At 49.0% G+C, this 21,305-nt stretch overlaps 1 protein-coding gene across 2 annotated transcripts in view; it reads left to right on the forward strand.

Moving 5' to 3' along the window:
• Nucleotides 1-21,305, forward strand: part of MDN1 (midasin AAA ATPase 1) — a 585,757-nt gene that overhangs the window by 173,725 nt on the left and 390,727 nt on the right. For both annotated transcript variants that reach the window (XM_075340129.1, XM_075340130.1), the window contains exons 19-21: nt 3,727-3,823; nt 4,620-4,733; nt 11,669-11,816. In XM_075340129.1, coding sequence (XP_075196244.1) covers nt 3,727-3,823; nt 4,620-4,733; nt 11,669-11,816 — 359 coding nt within the window. The remainder of the gene's footprint in view (nt 1-3,726; nt 3,824-4,619; nt 4,734-11,668; nt 11,817-21,305) is intronic.

Below are 21,305 nucleotides of genomic sequence, written 5' to 3' on the forward strand. Positions count from 1 at the left end.
GGGGATTTCCTAGCGTCCATCGACATCAGAGATGCCTATCTGCATGTGCCAATTGCAGTTTCACACCAGCGTTGGCTACGTTTTGCAATCGGAGAAGATAATTTCCAATTTGTGGCTCTCCCCTTCGGGTTGGCCACAGCCCCTCGGGTATTCACCAAGTTCATGGCAGCAGTGATTGCGGTTCTGCACCTACAGGGGTTGGCAGTGATTCCTTACCTGGACGACCTTCTATTCAAGGCTTCATCCAGCGCAGACTGTCAGCGGAGTGTCTCGCTCACTCTCGCCACTCTGGCCCAATTCGGATGGCTGGTCAATCTGCCCAAATCCACTCTAACTCCGACCCAGAGTCTCACTTACCTAGGGATGCAGTTCGAGACTTTGCCGGCACTTGTGAAGCTGCCCTTAGTCAAACAGCAGTCCCTCCAACTTGCAGTGCGCTCTCTGCTGAGGCCCCGCCGTTCTTCCCTCAGGCGTCTGATGCAGGTGCTGGGTCAAATGGTGGCGTCAATGGAAGCTGTCCCATTTGCCCAGTTCCATCTGCGCCCCCTGCAGCTGGACATTCTCCGCTGTTGGGACAAGCGGCCTTCCTCCTTACACAGGTTAGTGGCTCTGTCGCCACAGACCAGGAGCTCTCTTCAGTGGTGGCTTCGGCCCCTCTCTCTGTCCCAGGGGCGCTCCTTCCTGGCCCCGTCCTGGGTGATCCTCACCACGGATGCCAGTCTATCCGGCTGGGGAGCGGTATGTCTCCACCACAGAGCGCAGGGCACTTGGACTCCGTCCGAGTCAGCCCTTTCAATCAATGTGCTGGAAACCCGAGCTGTGCTTCTAGCTCTCCTAGCTTTTCACCACCTGTTGGCGGGCAGGCACATTCGAGTCCAGTCAGACAACGCGACAGCGGTTGCCTACATCAATCACCAAGGCGGGACACGCAGCCGCCTGGCAATGTTGGAGGTACAACGTATACTTCAATGGGTGGAGGACTCTGGGTCCACCATATCCGCAGTCCACATCCCAGGCGTGGAAAACTGGGAGGCAGATTATCTCAGCCATCAAACTGTGGACGGTGGCGAGTGGTCCCTGCACCCGGCAGTGTTTCAGTCAATCTGCCGCAAATGGGGCACTCCGGACGTGGACCTAATGGCATCCCGTCACAACAACAAAGTTCCTGTTTACGTGGCTCGCTCCCACGATTCTCAGGCCTTCGCCGCGGACGCTCTGGTTCAAGACTGGTCCCAGTTTCGTCTGTCCTACGTGTTTCCCCCTCTAGCTCTCTTGCCCAGAGTCCTGCGCAAGATCAGAATGGAGGGCCGTCAAGTCATCCTCATTGCACCGGACTGGCCCAGGCGAGCTTGGTATCCGGACCTGCTCCAACTGTCCGTAGAGATGCCGTGGCATCTCCCGGATCGTCCAGACCTTCTCTCGCAAGGTCCGTTTTTCCGCCCGAATTCTGCGGCTCTCAAATTGACGGCGTGGCTATTGAGTCCTGGATTTTGACGGCTTCTGGTATTCCTCCTGAAGTAATCTCCACTATGACTCGGGCCCGTAAGGCTTACTCCGCTAAGATCTATCACAGGACTTGGAAATTTTTCCTGTTTTGGTGTCGCTCTACCGGCCATCCTCCTTGGCCATTCTCTTTGCCGACACTTCTGTCTTTTCTACAGTCCGGTCTGCAGCTAGGACTGTCCCTCAACTCTCTCAAGGGACAAGTCTCAGCTCTGTCAGTTCTGTTCCAGCGGCGTCTCGCTCGGCTGGCTCAGGTCCGCACCTTCATGCAAGGCGCGTCTCACATCATTCCGCCTTATCGGCGGCCCTTGGATCCCTGGGACCTTAACTTGGTCCTCACGGTATTGCAGAAACCCCCTTTTGAGCCTCTTAGGGAGGTTTCTTTGTATCGTCTTTCTCAGAAGGTGGCCTTTCTGGTTGCCATAACTTCTCTCAGGAGAGTCTCTGATTTGGCTGCGCTCTCTTCGGAGTCACCTTTTTTGTTTTTTCATCAAGACAAGGTGGTTCTCCGTCCGACTCCGGACTTTCTTCCTAAGGTGGTCTCTCCTTTCCACCTTAACCAGGACATTACCTTACCTTCCTTCTGTCCGGCTCCTGTTCATCGCTTTGAAAAAGCGCTGCATACTCTGGATCTGGTGCTTGCTCTCCGGATCTATGTGTCTCGCACCGCTGCACTTAGGCGGTGCGCTTCTCTTTTTGTTCTGACCACAGGTCGGCGCAAGGGCCTCTCTGCTTCTAAGCCGACCTTAGCCCGTTGGATTAGATCGACCATTTCGGACGCCTACCAGAGTTCTCAGGTGCCTCCCCCGCCGGGGATCAAGGCACATTCGACCAGAGCGGTCGGTGCCTCTTTGGCTTTTAGGCACCAGGCTACGGCTCAACAGGTCTGTCAGGCTGCCACTTGGACTAGCCTGCATACCTTCTCGAAGCACTACCAAGTGCATGCTCATGCTTCGGCAGATGCGAGCTTGGGCAGACTCATCCTTCAGGCGGCTGTCGCCCATTTGTGAAGTTAGGTTCTGCCTACTTCTTAGTTTATACTGTTTCTTTCCCACCCAGGGACTGCTTTGGAACGTCCCATGGTCTGGGTCTCCCAAAGGAACGATAAAGAAAAAGAGAATTTTGTTTACTTACCGTAAATTCTTTTTCTTATAGTTCCGTATTGGGAGACCCAGCACCCTCCCTGTTGCCTGTTGGCATTTTTCTTGTTCCGCGTGTTCTCACCGGCTGTTGTCATGGACAGAGTCTCCGGTTGTTCCTGCTCTTGCTCTGTTCTACTTGTGGGTGGCTATTCTCCTTCAGCTTTTGCACTAAACTGGCTGGGTCTGCTCACCAGGGGGTGTATAAGCTCAGAGGGAGGAGCTACACTTTTAAGTGTAGTACTTTGTGTGTCCTCCGGAGGCAGAAGCTAAACACCCAAGGTCTGGGTCTCCCAATACGGAACTATAAGAAAAAGAATTTACGGTAAGTAAACAAAATTCTTTTTTCTGTCACCAAGGCCTCTCAAAGTCACTTCAAATGTGATGTGGTCCCTAAAAAAGGGTTTTGTGAATTTTGTTGAAAAAATGGGAAATTGCTGATGAACTTTAACCCCTTCTAACTTCCTAACCCCCAAAAAAAATCTTGTTTCAAAATATGCGCTGATGTAAAGTAGACGTGTGGGAAACATAATTTATCAACTACTTTGTGTGACATAACTCTCAGGTTTATAAGGGCCTAAAAATTAAAAGTTTGAAAATTGCAAAATTTTCAAGATTTTTGTTAAATTTCTGATTTTTTTTTCACAAATAAAAGCAAAAAATATTGTCTTTAAATTTATAATTATCGTGAAGTACAATATATCATGGAAAAACATTCTTCGAATCACCGGGATCCGCTGAAGCGTTCCAGAGTTATATCCTCATAAAGTGACACTTGTCAGAATTACAAAAAATGGCCTGGTCATTAAGTACAAAGCTGGCTTAAAGGGGTTAAAGGCTGCCTTACTTTACTGGTTACTGCATCAGGATATGGAAACTGACTGCCATTTTTTATTACATGCTTTTTAGTGTGCATATGACAAGCTTCACACACAGACTATTTTTGCACCATTAGACCCGGCCTGGTCTTCTGATACAAGAATGGGCTATATTCCACTTATGTGTGAAATCGGCCTAATAGTTTCAGAATAGGAAAAAGTGTAAACTCTTGCCTTTTCTAAATTGTTTTCCTACTTTTGTGCAGAGCCTCTCATTCGACATCCTGACTTTCGATTATTTGCTTGCATGAATCCAGCTACAGATGTGGGCAAGAGGAACTTGCCACCTGGAATAAGAAATCGGTAAATATTTAACTCATTAAAAGCTTTTTGCAAGAAAATCACCTTGACTATCTACTTGCGGGGTCCGTCAAGTTGCACAACTTTAGCTAGTAGGTATTTTGAATAAAATGGAGGTCGAGAATTCGCCCTGCTGCCCAGTATAAAGTTTGTCATTGATGAAAATAGCAAAGGGTAGTGCTAATGAAAAGTATGGCTTCCAGAACTCGGACCAAATTATAGGGCTTGTCCAACTGTGGTGAAATTTTTGGCAAGCAGTGTAGCTTGTCAAATCCTAACGATGTGTAAAGAACACCCGTTAGGTTTCGGCTCTGCTTGCCGGTTCCAGTGGTTGTCACTTGACTACAACTATGCAATTTCCATACTTTTACATAACAGCTAGAATCTCAGATGTAAATTTGCAATGTTCTGTTGAGAGACGCGGCTGAGAGTCCAGTTGGCATGTGACAGCAAATATGCATACTTCTTCTCATGATGACCACTGGAACCTGAAAACAAAGCCGAATCCTATCAATGTGTGCATTACACCAGTTGTGGACATCACCTTTAACTTTTATGACCTTGCCAGTGGATTAGGGATAATGCCTGTGGTTGGGCTACCTCTAAAGGTTAAAGGTAAAATTGTGGCTGTTCTCTTAACCCTTTTGGTTCTAAGAGAGAATATGGTGTGTTATACGGAGAGCTTATGTATGCTCCACTGTTCACGGCCAGGCATATGAATGTCTTGTTCTAGAATTAGAGATCATACCGGCTTTTGTACTAATAACACTTAATTTCTGCATTGCATTTTTGTTTATAGGTTTACTGAGCTTTATGTGGAAGAGCTTGAAAATGAAAATGATTTACAGATCCTTATTAAGGATTATTTGAGGGGTCTTAATATCGATAATTCTGTTGTACAAGGAATTATCAGGTAAAAAAATATTTTGAAGTTCTGTTTGTATTGTTTTCTTTTTTTTTTTTTTTTTTAAAAACTTGGATGAAAGAGGTACTGGAGTAAAATAAACAAGATGTGGTATAAGTGGTATAATGAGTTTGGAGCAGCTTTCAGAAATGTACACCGGGCAGGTACTGGTTGGCATTTGTGTCATAATTTACACCACTTTTGTGGTCAAATTGTTCTGATTTGTTGGCAGTGCTCAGTTGTGCCCATTCCTCACTAAGCTCTGCCGTCTTTTCAGAGCTGATCGGGCCTGGCTTAAACATTGTAACCGGTGAGAAATTACAGTTTTACGCTTTCATGTTAGTGAAAATTGTTTGACGAATTCTGGGTCAAAGTGTGTGTATTACTGTTTCTCGCTTTTTTTTAAGCTTTAAAGGGAACCTGTCACCTAGAATATGCGTTCTGACCTATCAGCAGACGCATGTGTGCCCTAATAACACCTCCCTACCCATCCTTGTGTTATAAAATTGTATAATATGAAAGTAATAAAAAATGTTTTATTACCTTCATATTTCCTATGTAAATAGGAGGGTATTTGGTCACAGGGGCGGCGCCTTGCCCCTGCATACTTCCCGTGGTATCACGCCTCTGTGGGCGTGACATCATGGAGTCACATGAGCGAGGTCACCGTCGCTCATTCTATCCTGCGCGCATTGTGGCAAGCTTCTTTTCCGGGTGTTCCGGGTGTTCACTCGCAGGCTTCAGACGCGCACTGCGCATGCGCTGTGCGTGTCTGAAACTGACAAGGAGAACCCGGAAGAGAAGCCTGCCACAATAGTAAGTGTAAACGTGCGCAGGATAGAATGAGCGACGGTGACGTCTCTCATGTGACTCCATGATATCATGCCCACAGGGGCGTGATACCACGGAAAGTATGCAGTGGCAAGGCGCCGACCCCTGTGACCAAATACCCTGCTATTTACATAGGAAATATGAAGGTCATATAACGTTTATTACTAACATATTATACAATTTTATAACACAGGGATGGGTAGGGAGGTGTAATTAGGGCACACATGCGTCTGCTGATAGCTCAAAATGCATATTCTAGGTGACAGGTTCCCTTTAACTGATTCTTATGAGAGTAGGGTCACATTTCAGAAACCATGTAGCCATTAACCATAGGCAAGCCATTTGTAATTCATGTCTAATGTTAGGCAGAAAGCAACATCTTGGTACACACGCCATGGACATGCGCTATACATGTGCCGAGCGCTATGTGGGACACAAGCCTAACCCTTTAGGTTAAAGCTTGTTGACGTGGCAGTAATTTGGACAAAACTCCACCTCACGGTTTTAAAACAAAATTGTATAGCAGTTTGCCATTACGGTGGGGGGTCTCAATCAACTGCACTACTATGCACCAGGGCTGTGGAGTCTGAGTCGGAGCTCATTTTGGTTGAGTCGGAGTCGGTATAAAATGCACTGACTCCGACTCCTAGAATATATAATAAATTGGGGACAGTAGCGCAATGCAAAATGTGCTGAACATTTTACTAAATAATATTTAGTATAATGCTTATATTTAAGTGAAAAATTTATTGTAGTACAATGTGAACATCAGACATTTAATTATTTCTTTATCGTTCCTTTGGGAGACCCAGACCTTGGGTGTTTAGCTTCTGCCTCCGGAGGACACACTAAGTACTACACTTAAAAGTGTAGCTCCTCCCTCTGAGCTTATACATTCCCTGGTGAGCCAGTCCCAGCCAGTTTATCACTTTGTGTTCAGGAGGCATACATCCACAGATGCATTCTCATATGATTTTTTCCTTTTTAGAATGAGATTGAAGAAGTGCGGGTCCACGTCTGGACCCACGGCATGTCCCTTCTCACCCCACTGTGTCGGTGGTGCTGTAAGGTTGATTCCAAGGCTGGAGCCTTACATGCCGTGCTCCTTCACCATCCCTCCTGGGCTCTGGCTTGAAGTGGGAGCCAGCGCGGTCTCCATGCCTGGCAGGAGACCGGTCTCCATCCGCAGCCCTTTAGGATCCTGCTGGACCGGAGCACTCATCCCCAGGGACCTGGCCCTGCGTCTCAGCAGCTAAGTACCTGAGACGTTTGTATGTTGGGGGTCCCTCTTCTTTATTGTATGGGGAGAGTATGCTTACTGTATTTATCTTGGCATTTCCGGCGGGTTCTCTAGCTGTCGCCCGAGAACCGCGCCGATGGTGCCTGCGCGTCGGCCTCGCCGCTCAAATTTAGGCCCCGGCTTTGCCGGAGGCCTAGTTTCTGTTCACTGCCCTCGCATGTCACTCATGCAGAGGGACAGGCTCGGCTCCTCCCGGCGGCATCCTGCGCGGGGGAGGGACACTCCCCACTGCTGTGCGTGTCTCCTCCCCTGTAGGTCTCTATGGCCCTCCAGATCCCGCTCTCCTACAGGAACGCCCCAAGTCCCGCCCCCTCTCTTCGCTCCAGCGGCCATTTTCTCAGACAGGGTTCACTCTGCGCTGGCCTGCACTCTGCATCCCTGCTGAGGTGCTGTGCATTGGGGGTCCGGGCTTCGGGATCTGGAGGGCACACAACACCGCTGCCAGCGTTCTGGTAAGCCACAACCGGTCTCTGGTTGTGGACCTCTGTTTATACTCTCTGGGGTTCATTCTCTTGTAGAAGCTGTCCCCACTCCAGCAGCATGTCTCACACGAGGAGCAAGGCTCCAAAGCTTTATACTGTATGCGCTGCATGTAAGCTCCTGCTGCCTGAACCGAGTACCTATCCACATTGTGATGTCTGCTCTAACTTGGCGGTGCCACAGCCTGGAGTCTCACCCCCAGTGGTCTCTCAGGCTGCTTCTGCTCCTGTGGCTGAACCCCCGGCTTGGGTAGAATCCTTTTCCAGGTCTATCTCCCAGTCTTTTGCTGAGTCCATGGGACTTCTGTCCAGGACTTTTCTGAATCTAGGAGGTGTTGCCGCTAAGGCAGCCTCCTCGTGACTCTCTGCCCGCTCCGGCAACGTCATTAGTCGGTGGCAGGCTCTCCCACTTTGGCGACGCTTGGTTTCAACACGTGTCCGATCAGTGGGTGAGAGATATCATCTCCCACAGCTACAGGATAGAATTCTCTTCCAGCCCGCCAAACAGATTTTTTCTCTCAACTCCTCCCTGCTCCAAGGCCGCCGCCTTCTCACAGGCCGTGGCAGCCTTGCAGGCCAACGGAGTAATTGTACCAGTTCCCGCCCGGGAACGGTTCAGAGGTTTCTACTCAAATCTCTTCCTAGTTCCCAAAAAGGACGCTACCTTCCGGCCCATCCTGGATCTCAAGCTTCTCAACAAGCAATTTTAGGTGCGGCACTTTCGCATGGAGTCTCTGCGATCAGTCATTGCCTCAATGACCCAAGGGGATTTCCTGGCGTCCATCGACATCAGAGATGCCTATCTACATGTGCCAATTGCAGTTTCACACCGGCGTTGGCTACGTTTTGCAATAGGAGAAGATAATTTCCAATTCGTGGCTCTCCCCTTCGGGTTAGCCACGGCCCCTCGGGTATTCACCAAGGTCATGGCAGCAGTGATTGCGGTTCTGCACCTCCAGGGGTTGGCAGTGATTCCTTACCTGGACGACCTTCTAGTCAAGGCTTCATCCAGCGCAGACTGTCAGCGGAGTGTCTCGCTCACTCTCGCCACTCTAGCCCAATTCGGGTGGCTTGTCAATCTTCCCAAGTCCACTCTGACTCCGACCCAGGGTCTCACGTACCTAGGGATGCAGTTCGAGACTTTGTCGGCTCTAGTGAAGTTGCCCTTAAACAAACAGCTGTCACTCCAGTTGGCGGTGCGCTCTCTTCTGAGGCCCCGCCGTTATACTCTCAGGCGTCTGATGCAGGTGCTGGGTCAAATGGTGGCGTCCATGGAGGCTGTTCCCTTTGCCCAGTTCCATCTGCGTCCCCTGCAGCTGGACATTCTCCGCTGTTGGGAGAAGCGGCCTTCCTCCTTACACAAAAGTTAGTGGCTCTGTCGCCACGGACCAGGAGCTCCCTTCAGTGGTGGCTTCGGCCCCTCTCCCTGTCCCAAGGGCGCTCCTTCCTGGCCCCGTCCTGGGTGATTCTCACCACGGATGCCAGTCTATCCGGCTGGGGAGCGGTATGTCTCCACCAAAGAGTGCAGGGCACTTGGACTCCGTCCGAGTCAGCCCTTTCAATCAATGTGCTGGAAACCAGAGCCGTGCTTCTAGCTCTCCTAGCTTTTCACCACCTGTTGGCGGGCAGGCACATTCGAGTCCAGTCAGACAACGCGACAGCGGTTGCCTACATCAATCACCAAGGCGGGACACGCAGCCGCCTGGCAATGATGGAGGTACAACGCATTCTTCAATGGGCGGAGGACTCCAAGTCCCCCATATCCGCAGTCCACATCCCAGGCGTAGAAAACTGGGAGGCCGTTTCAGTCAATCTGCTGCAAATGGGGCACTCCGGACGTGGACCTAATGGCATCCCGTCACAACAACAAAGTTCCTGTTTACATGGCTCGTTCCCACGATCCTCAGGCCTTCGCCGCGGACGCTCTGGTTCAAGACTGGTCCCAGTATCGTCTGTCTTACGTGTTTCCCCCTCTAGCTCTCTTGACCAGAGTCCTGCGCAAGATCAGAATGGAGGGCCGTCGAGTCATCCTCATTGCATCGGACTGGCCCAGGCGAGCTTGGTATCCGGACCTGCTCCACCTGTCCGCAGAGATGCCGTGGCATCTCCCGGACCGTCCAGACCTACTCTCGGAAGGTCCGTTTTTCCGCCCGAATTCTGCGGCTCTCAAATTGACGGCGTGGCTTTTGAGTCCTGGATTTTGACGGCTTCTGGTATTCCTCCTGAAGTAATCTCCACTAAGCCCGTAAGGCTTCCTCCGCTAAGATCTATCACAGGACTTGGAAAATTTTCCTGTCCTGGTGTCGCTCTACCGGCCATCCTCCTTGGCCATTCTCTTTGCCGACCCTTCTGTCTTTTCTACAGTCCGGTCTGCAGCTAGGACTGTCCCTCAACTCTCTCAAGGGACAAGTCTCAGCTCTGTCAGTTCTGTTCCAGCGGCGTCTCGCCCGGCTGGCTCAGGTCCGCACCTTCATGCAAGGCGCGTCTCACATCATTCCGCCGTATAGGCGGCCCTTGGATCCCTGGGACCTTAACTTGGTCCTCACGGGATTGCAGAACCCCCCTTTTGAGCCTCTTAGGGAGGTTTCTTTGTATCGTCTTTCTCAGAAAGTGGCCTTTCTGGTTGCCATAACTTCTCTCAGGAGAGTCTCTGATTTGGCTGCGCTCTCTTCGGAGTCACCTTTTTTAGTCTTTCATCAAGACAAGGTGGTTCTCCGTCCGACTCCGGACTTTCTTCCTAAGGTGGTCTCTCCTTTCCACCTTAACCAGGACATTACCCTACCTTCCTTCTGTCCGGCTCCTGTTCATCGCTTTGAGAAAGCGCTGCATACTCTAGATCTGGTGCGTGCTCTCCGGATCTATGTGTCTCACACCGCTGCGCTTAGGCGGTGCACCTCTCTTTTTGTGCTAACCACAGGTCGGCGCAAGGGCCTCCCTGCTTCTAAGCCGACCTTAGCCCGTTGCATTAGATCGACCATTTCGGACGCCTACCAGAGTACTCAGGTGCCTCCCCCGCCGGGGATCAAGGCACACTCGACCAGAGCTGTCGGTGCCTCTTGGGCTTTTAGGCACCAGGCTACGGCTCAACAAGTCTGTCAGGCTGCCACTTGGACTAGCCTGCATACCTTCTCGAAGCACTACCAAGCGCATGCTCATGCTTCGGCAGATGCGAGCTTGGGCAGACGCATCCTTCAGGCGGCTGTCGCCCATTTGTGAAGTTAGGTTCTGCCTACTTCTTAGTTTTTCTGTTTATTCCCACCCAGGGACTGCTTTGGAACGTCCCAAGGTCTGGGTCTCCCAAAGGAACGATAAAGAAAAAGAGAATTTTGTTTACTTACCGTAAATTCTTTTTCTTACAGTTCCGTATTGGGAGACCCAGCACCCTCCCTGTTGCCTGTTGGCAATTTCTTGTTCTGCGTGTTTTCACCGGCTGTTGTCGTGGACAGAGTCTCCGGTTGTTCCGGCTCTTGCTCTGTTCTACTTGTGGGTGGCTATTCTCCTTCAGCTTTTGCACTAAACTGGCTGGGACTGGCTCACCAGGGGGTGTATAAGCTCAGAGGGAGGAGCTACACTTTTAAGTGTAGTACTTTGTGTGTCCTCCGGAGGCAGAAGCTAAACACCCAAGGTCTGGGTCTCCCAATACGGAACTATAAGAAAAAGAATTTACGGTAAGTAAACAAAATTCTCTTTTTTTATGATACAATAATGAAGATATTTGGATAGAACATAAAATATTTATTGGAATACAACTTTAGAACACAAAAAACTAATAAATTGTAAATATGTAATACAATATGTAATATTATATATATATATATATATATACACACACACGATATATATGTAATCTACTGTATATTGCATAGTGTATTACATATTTACAATTTATTATTTTTTTTTGTGTTCTAAAGTTGTATTCCAATAAATATTTTATGTTCTATCCAAATATCTTGATTATTGTATCATAAAAATAATTAAATGTCTGATGTTCACATACACATGTTCATGTACTACAATAAATTTTTCACCTAACTATAAGCAATATATGTAGGAGTCGGAGCCGGTGCCGACTCCACAGCCCTTCTATGCACTACCCATTAGTTAATCCTGCTTTCCATACGGCTGAATGAATTATTGGGTGTTACTGCAGCACGTTCATGGAACTTTTACAAAGCGATTCCAATGCATCAGCTGGGTGTGTGGAGCAAACATTTCTACAGTGGATCGCTCCCACAATGTGCTACATTTGGTGCGATTTAGGTTTTAAATAAATCTTTAATACTTTTTTTTTTTTTTTTTACATTTTTGATGCATTTTTTGATTTTGTCTTTTAGTTTTTATTTGACAATTCGACAGAAATCTGTTGCAGAGCTTGTGGATGGCACAGGTCACAGACCACACTTCAGCTTGCGTACTTTGTGCAGAGCTCTGCGATATGCAGCTGCCAATCCATGCAACAGCATCCCGCGATCCCTTTACGAGGTAAAATGACTCTCTCATTCAGAAGGTTTACAACATTTTACTGATTTGCGCACGTGTTAACAGAATGTTTGAGCCCCATCTGCATCCAGAGTCTCTGTGTGAATTTGTGGCCATTTAGTAAAAAAATAATTTATCAGGCACTGATACTGGAACAGAAGGGTTGATTTAAAGTCCGATCTCTGCAAACGAATGAATGCTTTGTGCACAGGTGCTATGGCTACAAATGTAGAAACAATTGTCTAAAATGTATTGCATGTTGTGACCTTAACATATTAGTGTTTATAAAAATTAATAAGGAACAAAAATACACAAGGTTGATATAGTCACATCTGCTATAATAACCCATATGTAGTGTGTTTGTTTTTTTTTTGCCTTTCCTCACATGGAAATTTAAAAAAAAACAAAAAAAAAAAAACATACATTTTTAGGTGGAATGTCTTTTTTTAAGTCACTACGCAGCTAAGTAAATGAAGTCAGGTTGAGCAATGACACTTAAATTATCTGAAAGCACCACTCTGGCGTGTTTTATATTTTTTTTGTCTTTCACCGATGGCGTGATGCTTTAAATCTTAGTCCCTGGCCCCTACTCTTATATTCACCCTTCAGTGTCCCGTAGATCCTGTCCAGTTTGTAGCCTGCTGGTTGCTTCAGTGTTGAGGGAGCTTGCCACTGCTTGAACATCGGGGTACTTGGGTACGCTCGATACTCGCTGAGTATCTTGAGGGCTTGAAAGTGCAATTTGTGAATGATCCAACACAAAAAGCTATGGGAGGCAGCACCCCAGTGAGAGCCACTTGTAGTTTCTGTGTCTCACTGGAGGTTAAATCAGGTGTGTGTGTGTGTGTGTGTGTGTGTGTGTGTGTGTAAGTAAAAAGGGGGTGGAAAAAAAACCCCTCTGCCCACCCTCCCCCGCAAATGCTCTGTTTCTAGCTGGCTGGCTTGCTGTATGTGGGCGGAGAACTCGACTGCCCATCACTAATTGACTTCCATTATACTTGCAACTCACTCAGAGCATCTGACCTGCTCCATTCCAGTGCCAGGCACTCATCATTTGTCACAACTCAATGCAAGTCTGAGAGCTTCGTGCTTACTCTCATAAGCTTCTATTGGGAGCTTGTTATGTAACTTCTGAGTTCCGGCCAGTCCGAAGTTGCGATTACAAGATGGGGTTGAGGGATTGAAGCGGCGCAAATAAAAGGTTAAAATACTGGAGGGGGGGTATATTACTAAGGGCAGGAACCTTAGGTTAAAAGCATCACTCCAGTGTCAAAAGATACATGCTTGAGTGGTGCTTTAAAGGTTAACCAGCTTTGGTGACATCTTTTATTTTTTTAAACCTTTTCCAAACATTTAACCTAAGTTTACGTCCTGGTCGGGAATGGATTCCCTCAGAATAACCTAAATGTACGTCATTGCGATCGAGAAGAAGCTGTGCGTGCACGATTGCCACTGGGAACTCTGCTTAAGTTACAGCCCGAGCTCTGGCTGTCATAGCTGAGGTCGTAGGTCCACACACTGCCTCTGGCTATTTACATTTTTTAAATGCTACGATGAATAGCAATCGCAGCATTTAGGAGGCTGGTAAAGGGAGTGTGCTCCCTCTCCCACCCGATAGACTCAAAGTTGTCATGACGACCTCTGGGTCAGCCGACTATGGCAAGCCTGTTAGGCCGTGCTAGGAGCATGGTTCAAGAGGCTTCTGTCAGTGCAGCACTCACAGGTATAATGTGTTGCCATGCTTGTGCATGGCAATGCAGTATACCAGTGATCCGAGCTTTGCCAATGTGACACAGTACCCACAAACCATGACAGCAAATTCTGAAATACAAGATAGTGCTATTCCCTAATGAGTTAAAGTAGTTTTCGACCACATACGGGGTGTGGGTGAAGTCAGGAAAAATTGTGTAACTTATTGTATGGTCCATTTTTCCTTTTAACTTTTTTGAAAATTAAAACTTTGAGACCACAGGAATTGATCACATCTACCTATATGGGTGACACACGTGAGGCAGACCTGTGGAGATAAGCTTCACATTAATGACCCAGAAGGGGATTTGATTGAGTTATTGACCTTCTTGTGTTCATCCACATTAGATTGGGTGCTATGACATTTTGCTATTTATAGCAGCTATATTTTAAATGTCCATTAATTCTATTTGGTCTTATTACACAGTTATTTGACTGGCTCTCCTTAGGTTAGGATTGACTAGACCCTTTAGGGACTACTAGAAACCACCATTGTTGAACTGGTGCGTCATTTGTGCTTTCTAGGTTGCCAACCTCCGCGACAAGGCGAGTACTTAATGGGGTCAAGCATAGTTTAGAACCATTAGAATTTTCCATTAGGGTGTGCAACCTGCCCCCTAGGTAAAATACTGCTTTCTCTTTTTGTGTATTTTAACTATTACACTCTTTTTAATGCATATCTAATAAAGGTGTCGAGATATAGTTTCTTTTTCTGTGAATAGTGAATAAATTACTCCTATTCCATATATTGGTTACATTCAGTGACCATGTAAAAGTCCGATGGTGCAAAATTGGTAATGAAATTACAAAAATATTTAGCCCTGAAAGTGTACAATCTCATCAAAGTTACAGTGCTGGCCAAAAGTATTGGCACCCCTGCAATTCTGTCAGAGAATACTCAGTTTCTTCCTAAAAATGATTGCAGTCACAAATTCTTAGGTATTTTTATCTTCATTTAATTTGTCTTCAATGAAAAAAATAAATTTGTCATAAAGCCAAATTGGATATAATTCCACACCAAACATAAAAAAGGGGTGGACAAAAGTATTGGCAGTGTTTGAAAAATCATGTGATGCTTCTCTAGTTTGTGTAATTAACAGCACCTGTAACTTTCCTGTGCACCTAACAGGTGTTGGCAATAACTAAATCACACTTGCAGCCAGTTGACAGGGATTAAAGTTGACTCAACCTCTGTCCTGTGTCCTTGTGTGTACCACATTGAGCATGGAGAAAAGAAAGAAGACCAAAGAACTGTCTGAGGACTTCAGAATCCAAATTGTGAGGAAGCATGAGCAATCTCAAGGCTACAAGTCCATCTCCCAAGACCTGAAAGTTCCTGTGTCTACGGTGCACAGTGTCATCAAGAAGTTTAAAGCCCATGGCACTGTGGCTAACCTCCCTAGATGTGGAAGGAAAAGAAAAATTGATGAGAGATTTCAACGCAAACAAGTTCAAGCTGCCCTGCAGTCCGAGGGTACAACAGTGTCAACCCGTACTATACGTCGGCGTCTGAATGAAAAGGGACTGTATGGTAGGATGCCCAGGAAGACCCCACTTCTTACCCCGAGACATAAAAAAGCCAGGCTGGAGTTTGCCAAAACTTACCTAAGAAAGCCTAAAACGTTTTAGAAGAATGTTCTCTAGTCAGATGAGACAAAAGTAGATCTTTTTGGGAAAAGCCATCAACATAGAGTTTACAGAAAAAAAAAAGAGGCATTCAAAGAGAAGAACACGGTCTCTACAGTCAAACATGGCGGAGGTTCCCTGATGTTTTGGGGTTGCTTTGCTGCCTCTGGCACTGGACTGCTTGACTGTGTGCATGGCATTATGAAGTCTGAAGACTACCAACAAATTTTGCAGCATAATGTGGGCCCAGTGTGAGAAAGCTTGGTCTCCCTCAGAGATCATGGGTCTTCCAGCAGGACAATGACCCAAAACACACTTCAAAAAGCACTAGAAAATGGTTTGAGAGAAAGCATTGGAGACTACTAAAGTGGGCAGCAATGAGTCCAGACCTGAATCCCATAGAACACCTGTGGAGAGATCTCAAAATGGCAGTTTGGAGAAGGCACCCTTCAAATCTCAGGGACCTGGAGCAGTTTGCCAAAGAAGAATGGTCTAAAATTCCTGCAGAGCATTGTAAGAAACTCATTGATTGTTACCGGAAGCAGTTGTTCAGTTATTTTGGCTAAAGGTTGTGCAACCAAGTATTAGGCTAAGGGTGCCAATACTTTTGTCTGGCCCATTTTTGGAGTTTTGTGTGAAATGATCAATGATTTGATTTTCGTTTCATTCTCTTCTGTGTTTTTCGCTGACTCCTCATTGGGGGACATAGGACCATGGGTGTTATGCTGCCTATCCATGGGAGGACACTAAGTAGATGCAAAAGCATAGCTCCTCCTCTGCAGTATACACCCCATGGCCAGGCCAGACTGCCTCAGTTTTAGCTTAGTGTCTGTAGGAGGCACTTCCTTTCAAGGTTTATTTTTTGAGGGCGACGGTTTCCTTTTGGGACCGATCTCCCACTACCATCAACGGGCGGGAACGTGGAGTGTCGCCTCCACGTACCCCCTCCTGCGACGCTGGATCCTGGGCTGGACGACGGGTTCCACAGACACCGATTTTCCAAAGCCCAGGGTAGAGGCCTGTGCCCCTATAGCCCAATTCCTCAGCCCCTCTTTGCAGGCTCTGAGTTGAATATGGCACCGGCGTGACTGGAGACAGCAAGCTGAATCTGCTATTTTCACTGCCTGGAAAGCAGTGTTTAAGGTGAGATAACCCCTGACTGGTTTCCCAGACAAAGGGGAAAAGACGCTGCAGGGAAGGCCCCAGGACATCTACAGTATTTATTATGAGAAAAACCCTTGCTGGGTGCAAGGAGGAGAGAAGGATCCTGAACACACAGGGTTAACTTTTCTCTAGCTTGCTGGCTGGAGGAGGGGTGAAGTCACTCCTGTTTGCAGAGAATCTGCACAGATTATTTCCTGGTGGCAGGGGAAGTGCACAGAGCTCAGGGACTCAGCTGTTTATTTGCTCTGTTTTTATTTGCTCTAGCAAAGTGATAACTACCAGTGACAAGCTGTGTGCTGACTGGAGGGAAAGGGAGGAAAACTATCAGAAGCTCCCTTCCCGCCGTTTTTTACTACCCACAGCGGGGGGGGGGGCACACTGACTAAATCTTCGCGGTCTTTTAGCGCTAAGCCCCGCCCCCGTGGCCACAATAAGCCCCGCCCCCTCAGGAATGCGTGCGAAGATCTCCAAAGAGCTTAATCCTTCCTGAGGACAGGGCCATTGGCTGATTCGGGTAAGGTGCTTGCTTCACTTGCAGCTCTGCTGAGCATTGCTCCCCCTCCTGGCATACTCCTGTTAGGAACATGCAGAATTCTAAAGGTACTAAGAGTGCTAAAGCCCACATAGTCTATTATTCAGACTGCACTGCCTGCCACGCTGAGTTACCACGTAAACACACCTCTTCTCTCTGAGAGTCCTGTGTCCCTATAGCTCTCTAAGACCCCCCTGCCACCACCGCCGCAACCGTCAGCCCAGAGCCTAGGGCTCCCAGCCCACCGGAATGGGCACAGTTTCTGTGCCAATCCATGGAAAAACTGTCACAGAACCTGGTGCTGGCTATGCAATGTCGTCCTCCACACCCTTCTGGGTCCCTGGACGGAACGCAGCCTGAAGATACCCCTATGGAGGATCCTTCTGAGGTAATCCGGGCACATGCTTCACCGGTTGCAGGGATCAGGAAAAGAGCACACGTCTGGGTGTTTCCAGCGGGCTCTCCCTCGGGAGCACACAGGGCAGGCTCTCCCACACGCTCCACGGCTTCTGAAGAGATGGAGGAGGGAGAATGGTGTTTGTACCAGGATGATTCCTTGGTTTCACCCTCCCCATATGATCAAACTGCAGTAGACTCCCTTATAGCAGCAATCAACCAAACTCTGCATGTGGAGGATCCCCCATCCACTACCACTGACCATGTGGTCTCCTTTAAGAGGGCAAGAAAACCCCAAGAGGTTTTCGCTGATCACCCAGAGTTTCAGGATATCCTCACAAAGCAAAGGGAGAAGCCTGACAGGCGCTTCGGTAACCGTAAACTCATGGAGTCCCGGTACCCTTTTGCCCCACCTGCCCCTAAGGGCTGGGCCAATCCGTCCTCAGTCGACACCCCCCCCCCCCCCCGGTCTCCCGCCTTGCCACAAAAACGCTCCTGTCGTTACCCGATGGTTCCTCCATCAAGGACCCGACAGACAGACAGGTGGAGCACCTCGCCCGCTCTGCCTTGAGGCTGCGGGTTCCTCCCTCTCGCCCTCCTTTGCCTCTGTGTGGGTCGCAAAGGTGATCTCGGTCTGGGCAGAATCCCTTAACACTTTGCTTGAGGAATCCCAGTTCCCTCATACCTTCACAGAGGTAACAGCTCAAATTGCTGCTGCGGCGGAGTACCTCATGCAGGCCTCCATTGATGCGGCTACCTGCGCAGCTTTTGCCGCCTCAAATACAATAGCCATCCGTAGAGCTCTGTGGCTCCGACAATGGTGAGCGGACTCTGCTTCCAAGAAGTCTCTCACGGGCCTTCCCTTTTTTCCAGACCGATTGTTTGGCGAACGTCTGGACAAGCTCATTTCTGACGCCACGGGAGGAAAAAGTACCTCCCTTCCCCAGCTGAAGCCCAGGACGACCTTCACCAGACGTCCACAGTCCTCGTTCCGCTCTTTTCGGAACTCATTTGGTTGGTCGACATCCCGCTCTGCCCCCGCCACTAGCCGCGGACTACGCAGGGACCGACCGACCTCAGCTCTCCCCGAAACCCACTTCGTCATGGCAGCCTAGACCGAAACAGTCCAGGACTAGAGAGACTCGGCCACGACGTTTTCCCCCCTCATGAATCCTTTGGCGCCCCGGAAGACACACTCATTGTAGGAGGTCGACTGTGGCTCTTTTCAACACATCTGGGCTGCCGCCTCAGATGACAAATGGGTGCAAGACCTTGTGTCTTCCAGTTACCACATAGAATTTCGGACCAGACCCCCAAGTCGGTTCCTTCTCTCAAACCCCCCAAAGACTCGAAAACGACGCGAGGCCTTTTCTTTATCGTTCCTTTGGGAGACCCAGACCATGGGTGTTTAGCTTCTGCCTCCGGAGGACACACAAAGTACTACACTTAAAAGTGTAGCTGCTCCCTCTGAGCGTATACACCCCCTGGTAGCCAGTCCTAGCCAGTTTATTACTTTGTGTCAGGAGGCATACATCCACACATGCATTCTCATCTGATTTGATTGACTTTTGGAAAGAGTTTGAAGAAAAGCGGGTCCATGTCTGGACTCTCGGCATGCCCCTTCTCACCCCACTGTGTCGGCGGTGTTGTTAAGGTTGATTTACAAGGCTGAGCCTTACATGTCGTGCTCCTTCACTATCCCTTCTGGGCTCTGGCTTGAAGTGGGAGCCAGCACGGTCTCCATGCCTGGCAGGAGTCCGGTCTCCATCCACAGCCCCTTGAGGATTCTGTTGGACCGGAGCACTCATCCCCAGGGACATGGCCCTGCGTCTCAGCAGCTAAGTACGTGAGACGTTTATGTTGGGGGTCCCGGTTCTTTATTGTAAGGGGAGAGTATGCTGTATGTGATTGTTTTAACTTTTCCGGTGGGTTCTCTACCTTTTGCCTGAGAACCGCGCCCATGGTGCCTGCTTGTCGGCCTCGCCGCTTAAATTTAGGCCCTGGCTTCGCCGGAGGCCTAGTTTCATTTTCCTGCCCTCGCATGCCTCTCATGCAAAGGGACAGGTTCGGCTCCTCCCGGCGGCCGTTCTACACAGGGGAGGGACACTCCCCACTGCTGGGGCGTCCCTCCTTCCCTGCAGGTCTCTATAGCCCTCCAGTTCCCGCTCTTTTATAGGAACGCCCTCTTCTCAGGCAGAGTTCACTCTGCTCTGGGACATCCTGCATTCTGCATCTCTGCTGAGGTGCTGCGACTGGGGGACCGGGCTTCGGGATCTGGAGGGCACACAACACCGCGCTCAGCAGTCTGGTAAGCCACAGCCGGTCTCCGGTTGTGGACCTCTGTATATTCTCCCTGGGGTTTATTCTCTGCAAAGCCCCCACTCCAGCAGCATGGTCTCTCAGGCTGCTGCTGCACCTGTGATTGAACCCCCGGCCTGGGTAGAGTCCTTTTCTAGGTCCATATCCCAGTCATTTGCTGAGTCCATGGGGCTTTTGTCCAGGACTTTGATGAATATCCATCAGCCCCCCTTACAGGGTGCCTTCTTGACAGAGGACTCCTATCCTCTGACCTCCGTCCATCGGATCTCACGAAGTATTAATCATCTGATCCCAGACCCCGTCCTTCTAAGAGAAGGCGCAGGGTTTCCCCCCCTCCCCATCCCACGGCTCTGTCTCAAGAGCTGACTCTCAAGATGAGGAGGATGCCCTCATTGGGGGCTCGGAGGCTATGTATCCCATCGATTTCTCTGAGGGTGACTCAGATCTTAGTGATTTGATTGCTTCTATTAATTCTGTGCTGGATCTCAATCCGCCAGTATCAGAGGAGCAACTCTCTCTGGCAGAAAAAACATCAGTTTACCTCGCCTAAGAGAGTAAAGAGTGTGTTCTTTAACCACTCCAGTTTTCAGACCGCTGTGACCAAACTCGGGGCCTGCCCTGACAAACGCTTTCCAAAGCGTGGTTCTGATGACCGGTTTCCATTTCCACCTGAGGTGGTCAAGGAGTGGTCTCACTCCCCAAAGGTGGACCCTCCGGTGTCTAGGCTCTCAGCCCGGACCGTTGTGCCGGTGGCTGACGGCACCTCACTTAAGGATTCCACTGACCGTCAGATTGACCTTCTGGCCAAATCTGTGTATGATGCTGCGGGGGCCGCGTTTTCCCCGACTTTTGCAGCAGTGTGGGCTCTCAAAGCCATCTCTGCTTCTCTAGAGGAGATGCATTCCCTCACCAAGGAATCTATGCCTGAGATGGTTACCTTAACTGCTCAGGCTTCAGCTTTTTCATCCTATGCCATGTCTGCCATGCTAGAGGCTGCTCACCGCACTGCGGTGGCTTCAGCTAATTCTCTTGTTAGCCGCAGGATTTTGTGGCTTCGAGAGTGGAAGGCAGATGCTTCTTCCAAGAAGTTTCTTGCTGGGCTCCCTTTTGCTGGTTCACGGCTGTTTGGTGAACAGCTGGATGAAATCATTAAAGAAGCTACTGGCGGGAAGAATACTTCCATGCCACAAACCAAGACCAGGAAACCCGCCCAGGGTAGGAATCAATCGAGGTTTCGTTCCTTTCGTTCCTCCAACTGGTCATCCTCTAAGCCTTCCGCCTCGTCCGCTAACTCAGCCAAGGATCAGAAATCCAACTGGCGCCCAAAAGCGCGTCCGCAGAAGACCGCAGGAGGTTCTGCCACTAAGGCAGCTTCCTCATGACTCTCGGCCCGCTCCAGCCACGTCCTTAGTCGGTGGCAGGCTCTCCCACTTTGGCGACGCTTGGTTAAAGCAAGTCTCCGATCAGTGGGTGAGAGACATCATATCACACGGCTACAGGATAGAATTCTCTTCCAGCCCTCCAAACAGATTTTTTTCTCTCAACTCCCCCCTGCTCCAAGGCCGCCACCTTCTCGTAGGCCGTGGCGTCCTTGCAGGCAAACGGAGTGATTGTCCCAGTTCCCGCTCAGGAACGGTTCAGAGGTTTTTACTCAAATCTCTTCCTAGTTCCGAAAAAGGACGCTACCTTCCGGCCGATCCTGGATC

This window comes from Anomaloglossus baeobatrachus, chromosome 3, assembly GCF_048569485.1.
Source record: "Anomaloglossus baeobatrachus isolate aAnoBae1 chromosome 3, aAnoBae1.hap1, whole genome shotgun sequence".
Lineage (NCBI taxonomy): Eukaryota > Metazoa > Chordata > Amphibia > Anura > Aromobatidae > Anomaloglossus > Anomaloglossus baeobatrachus.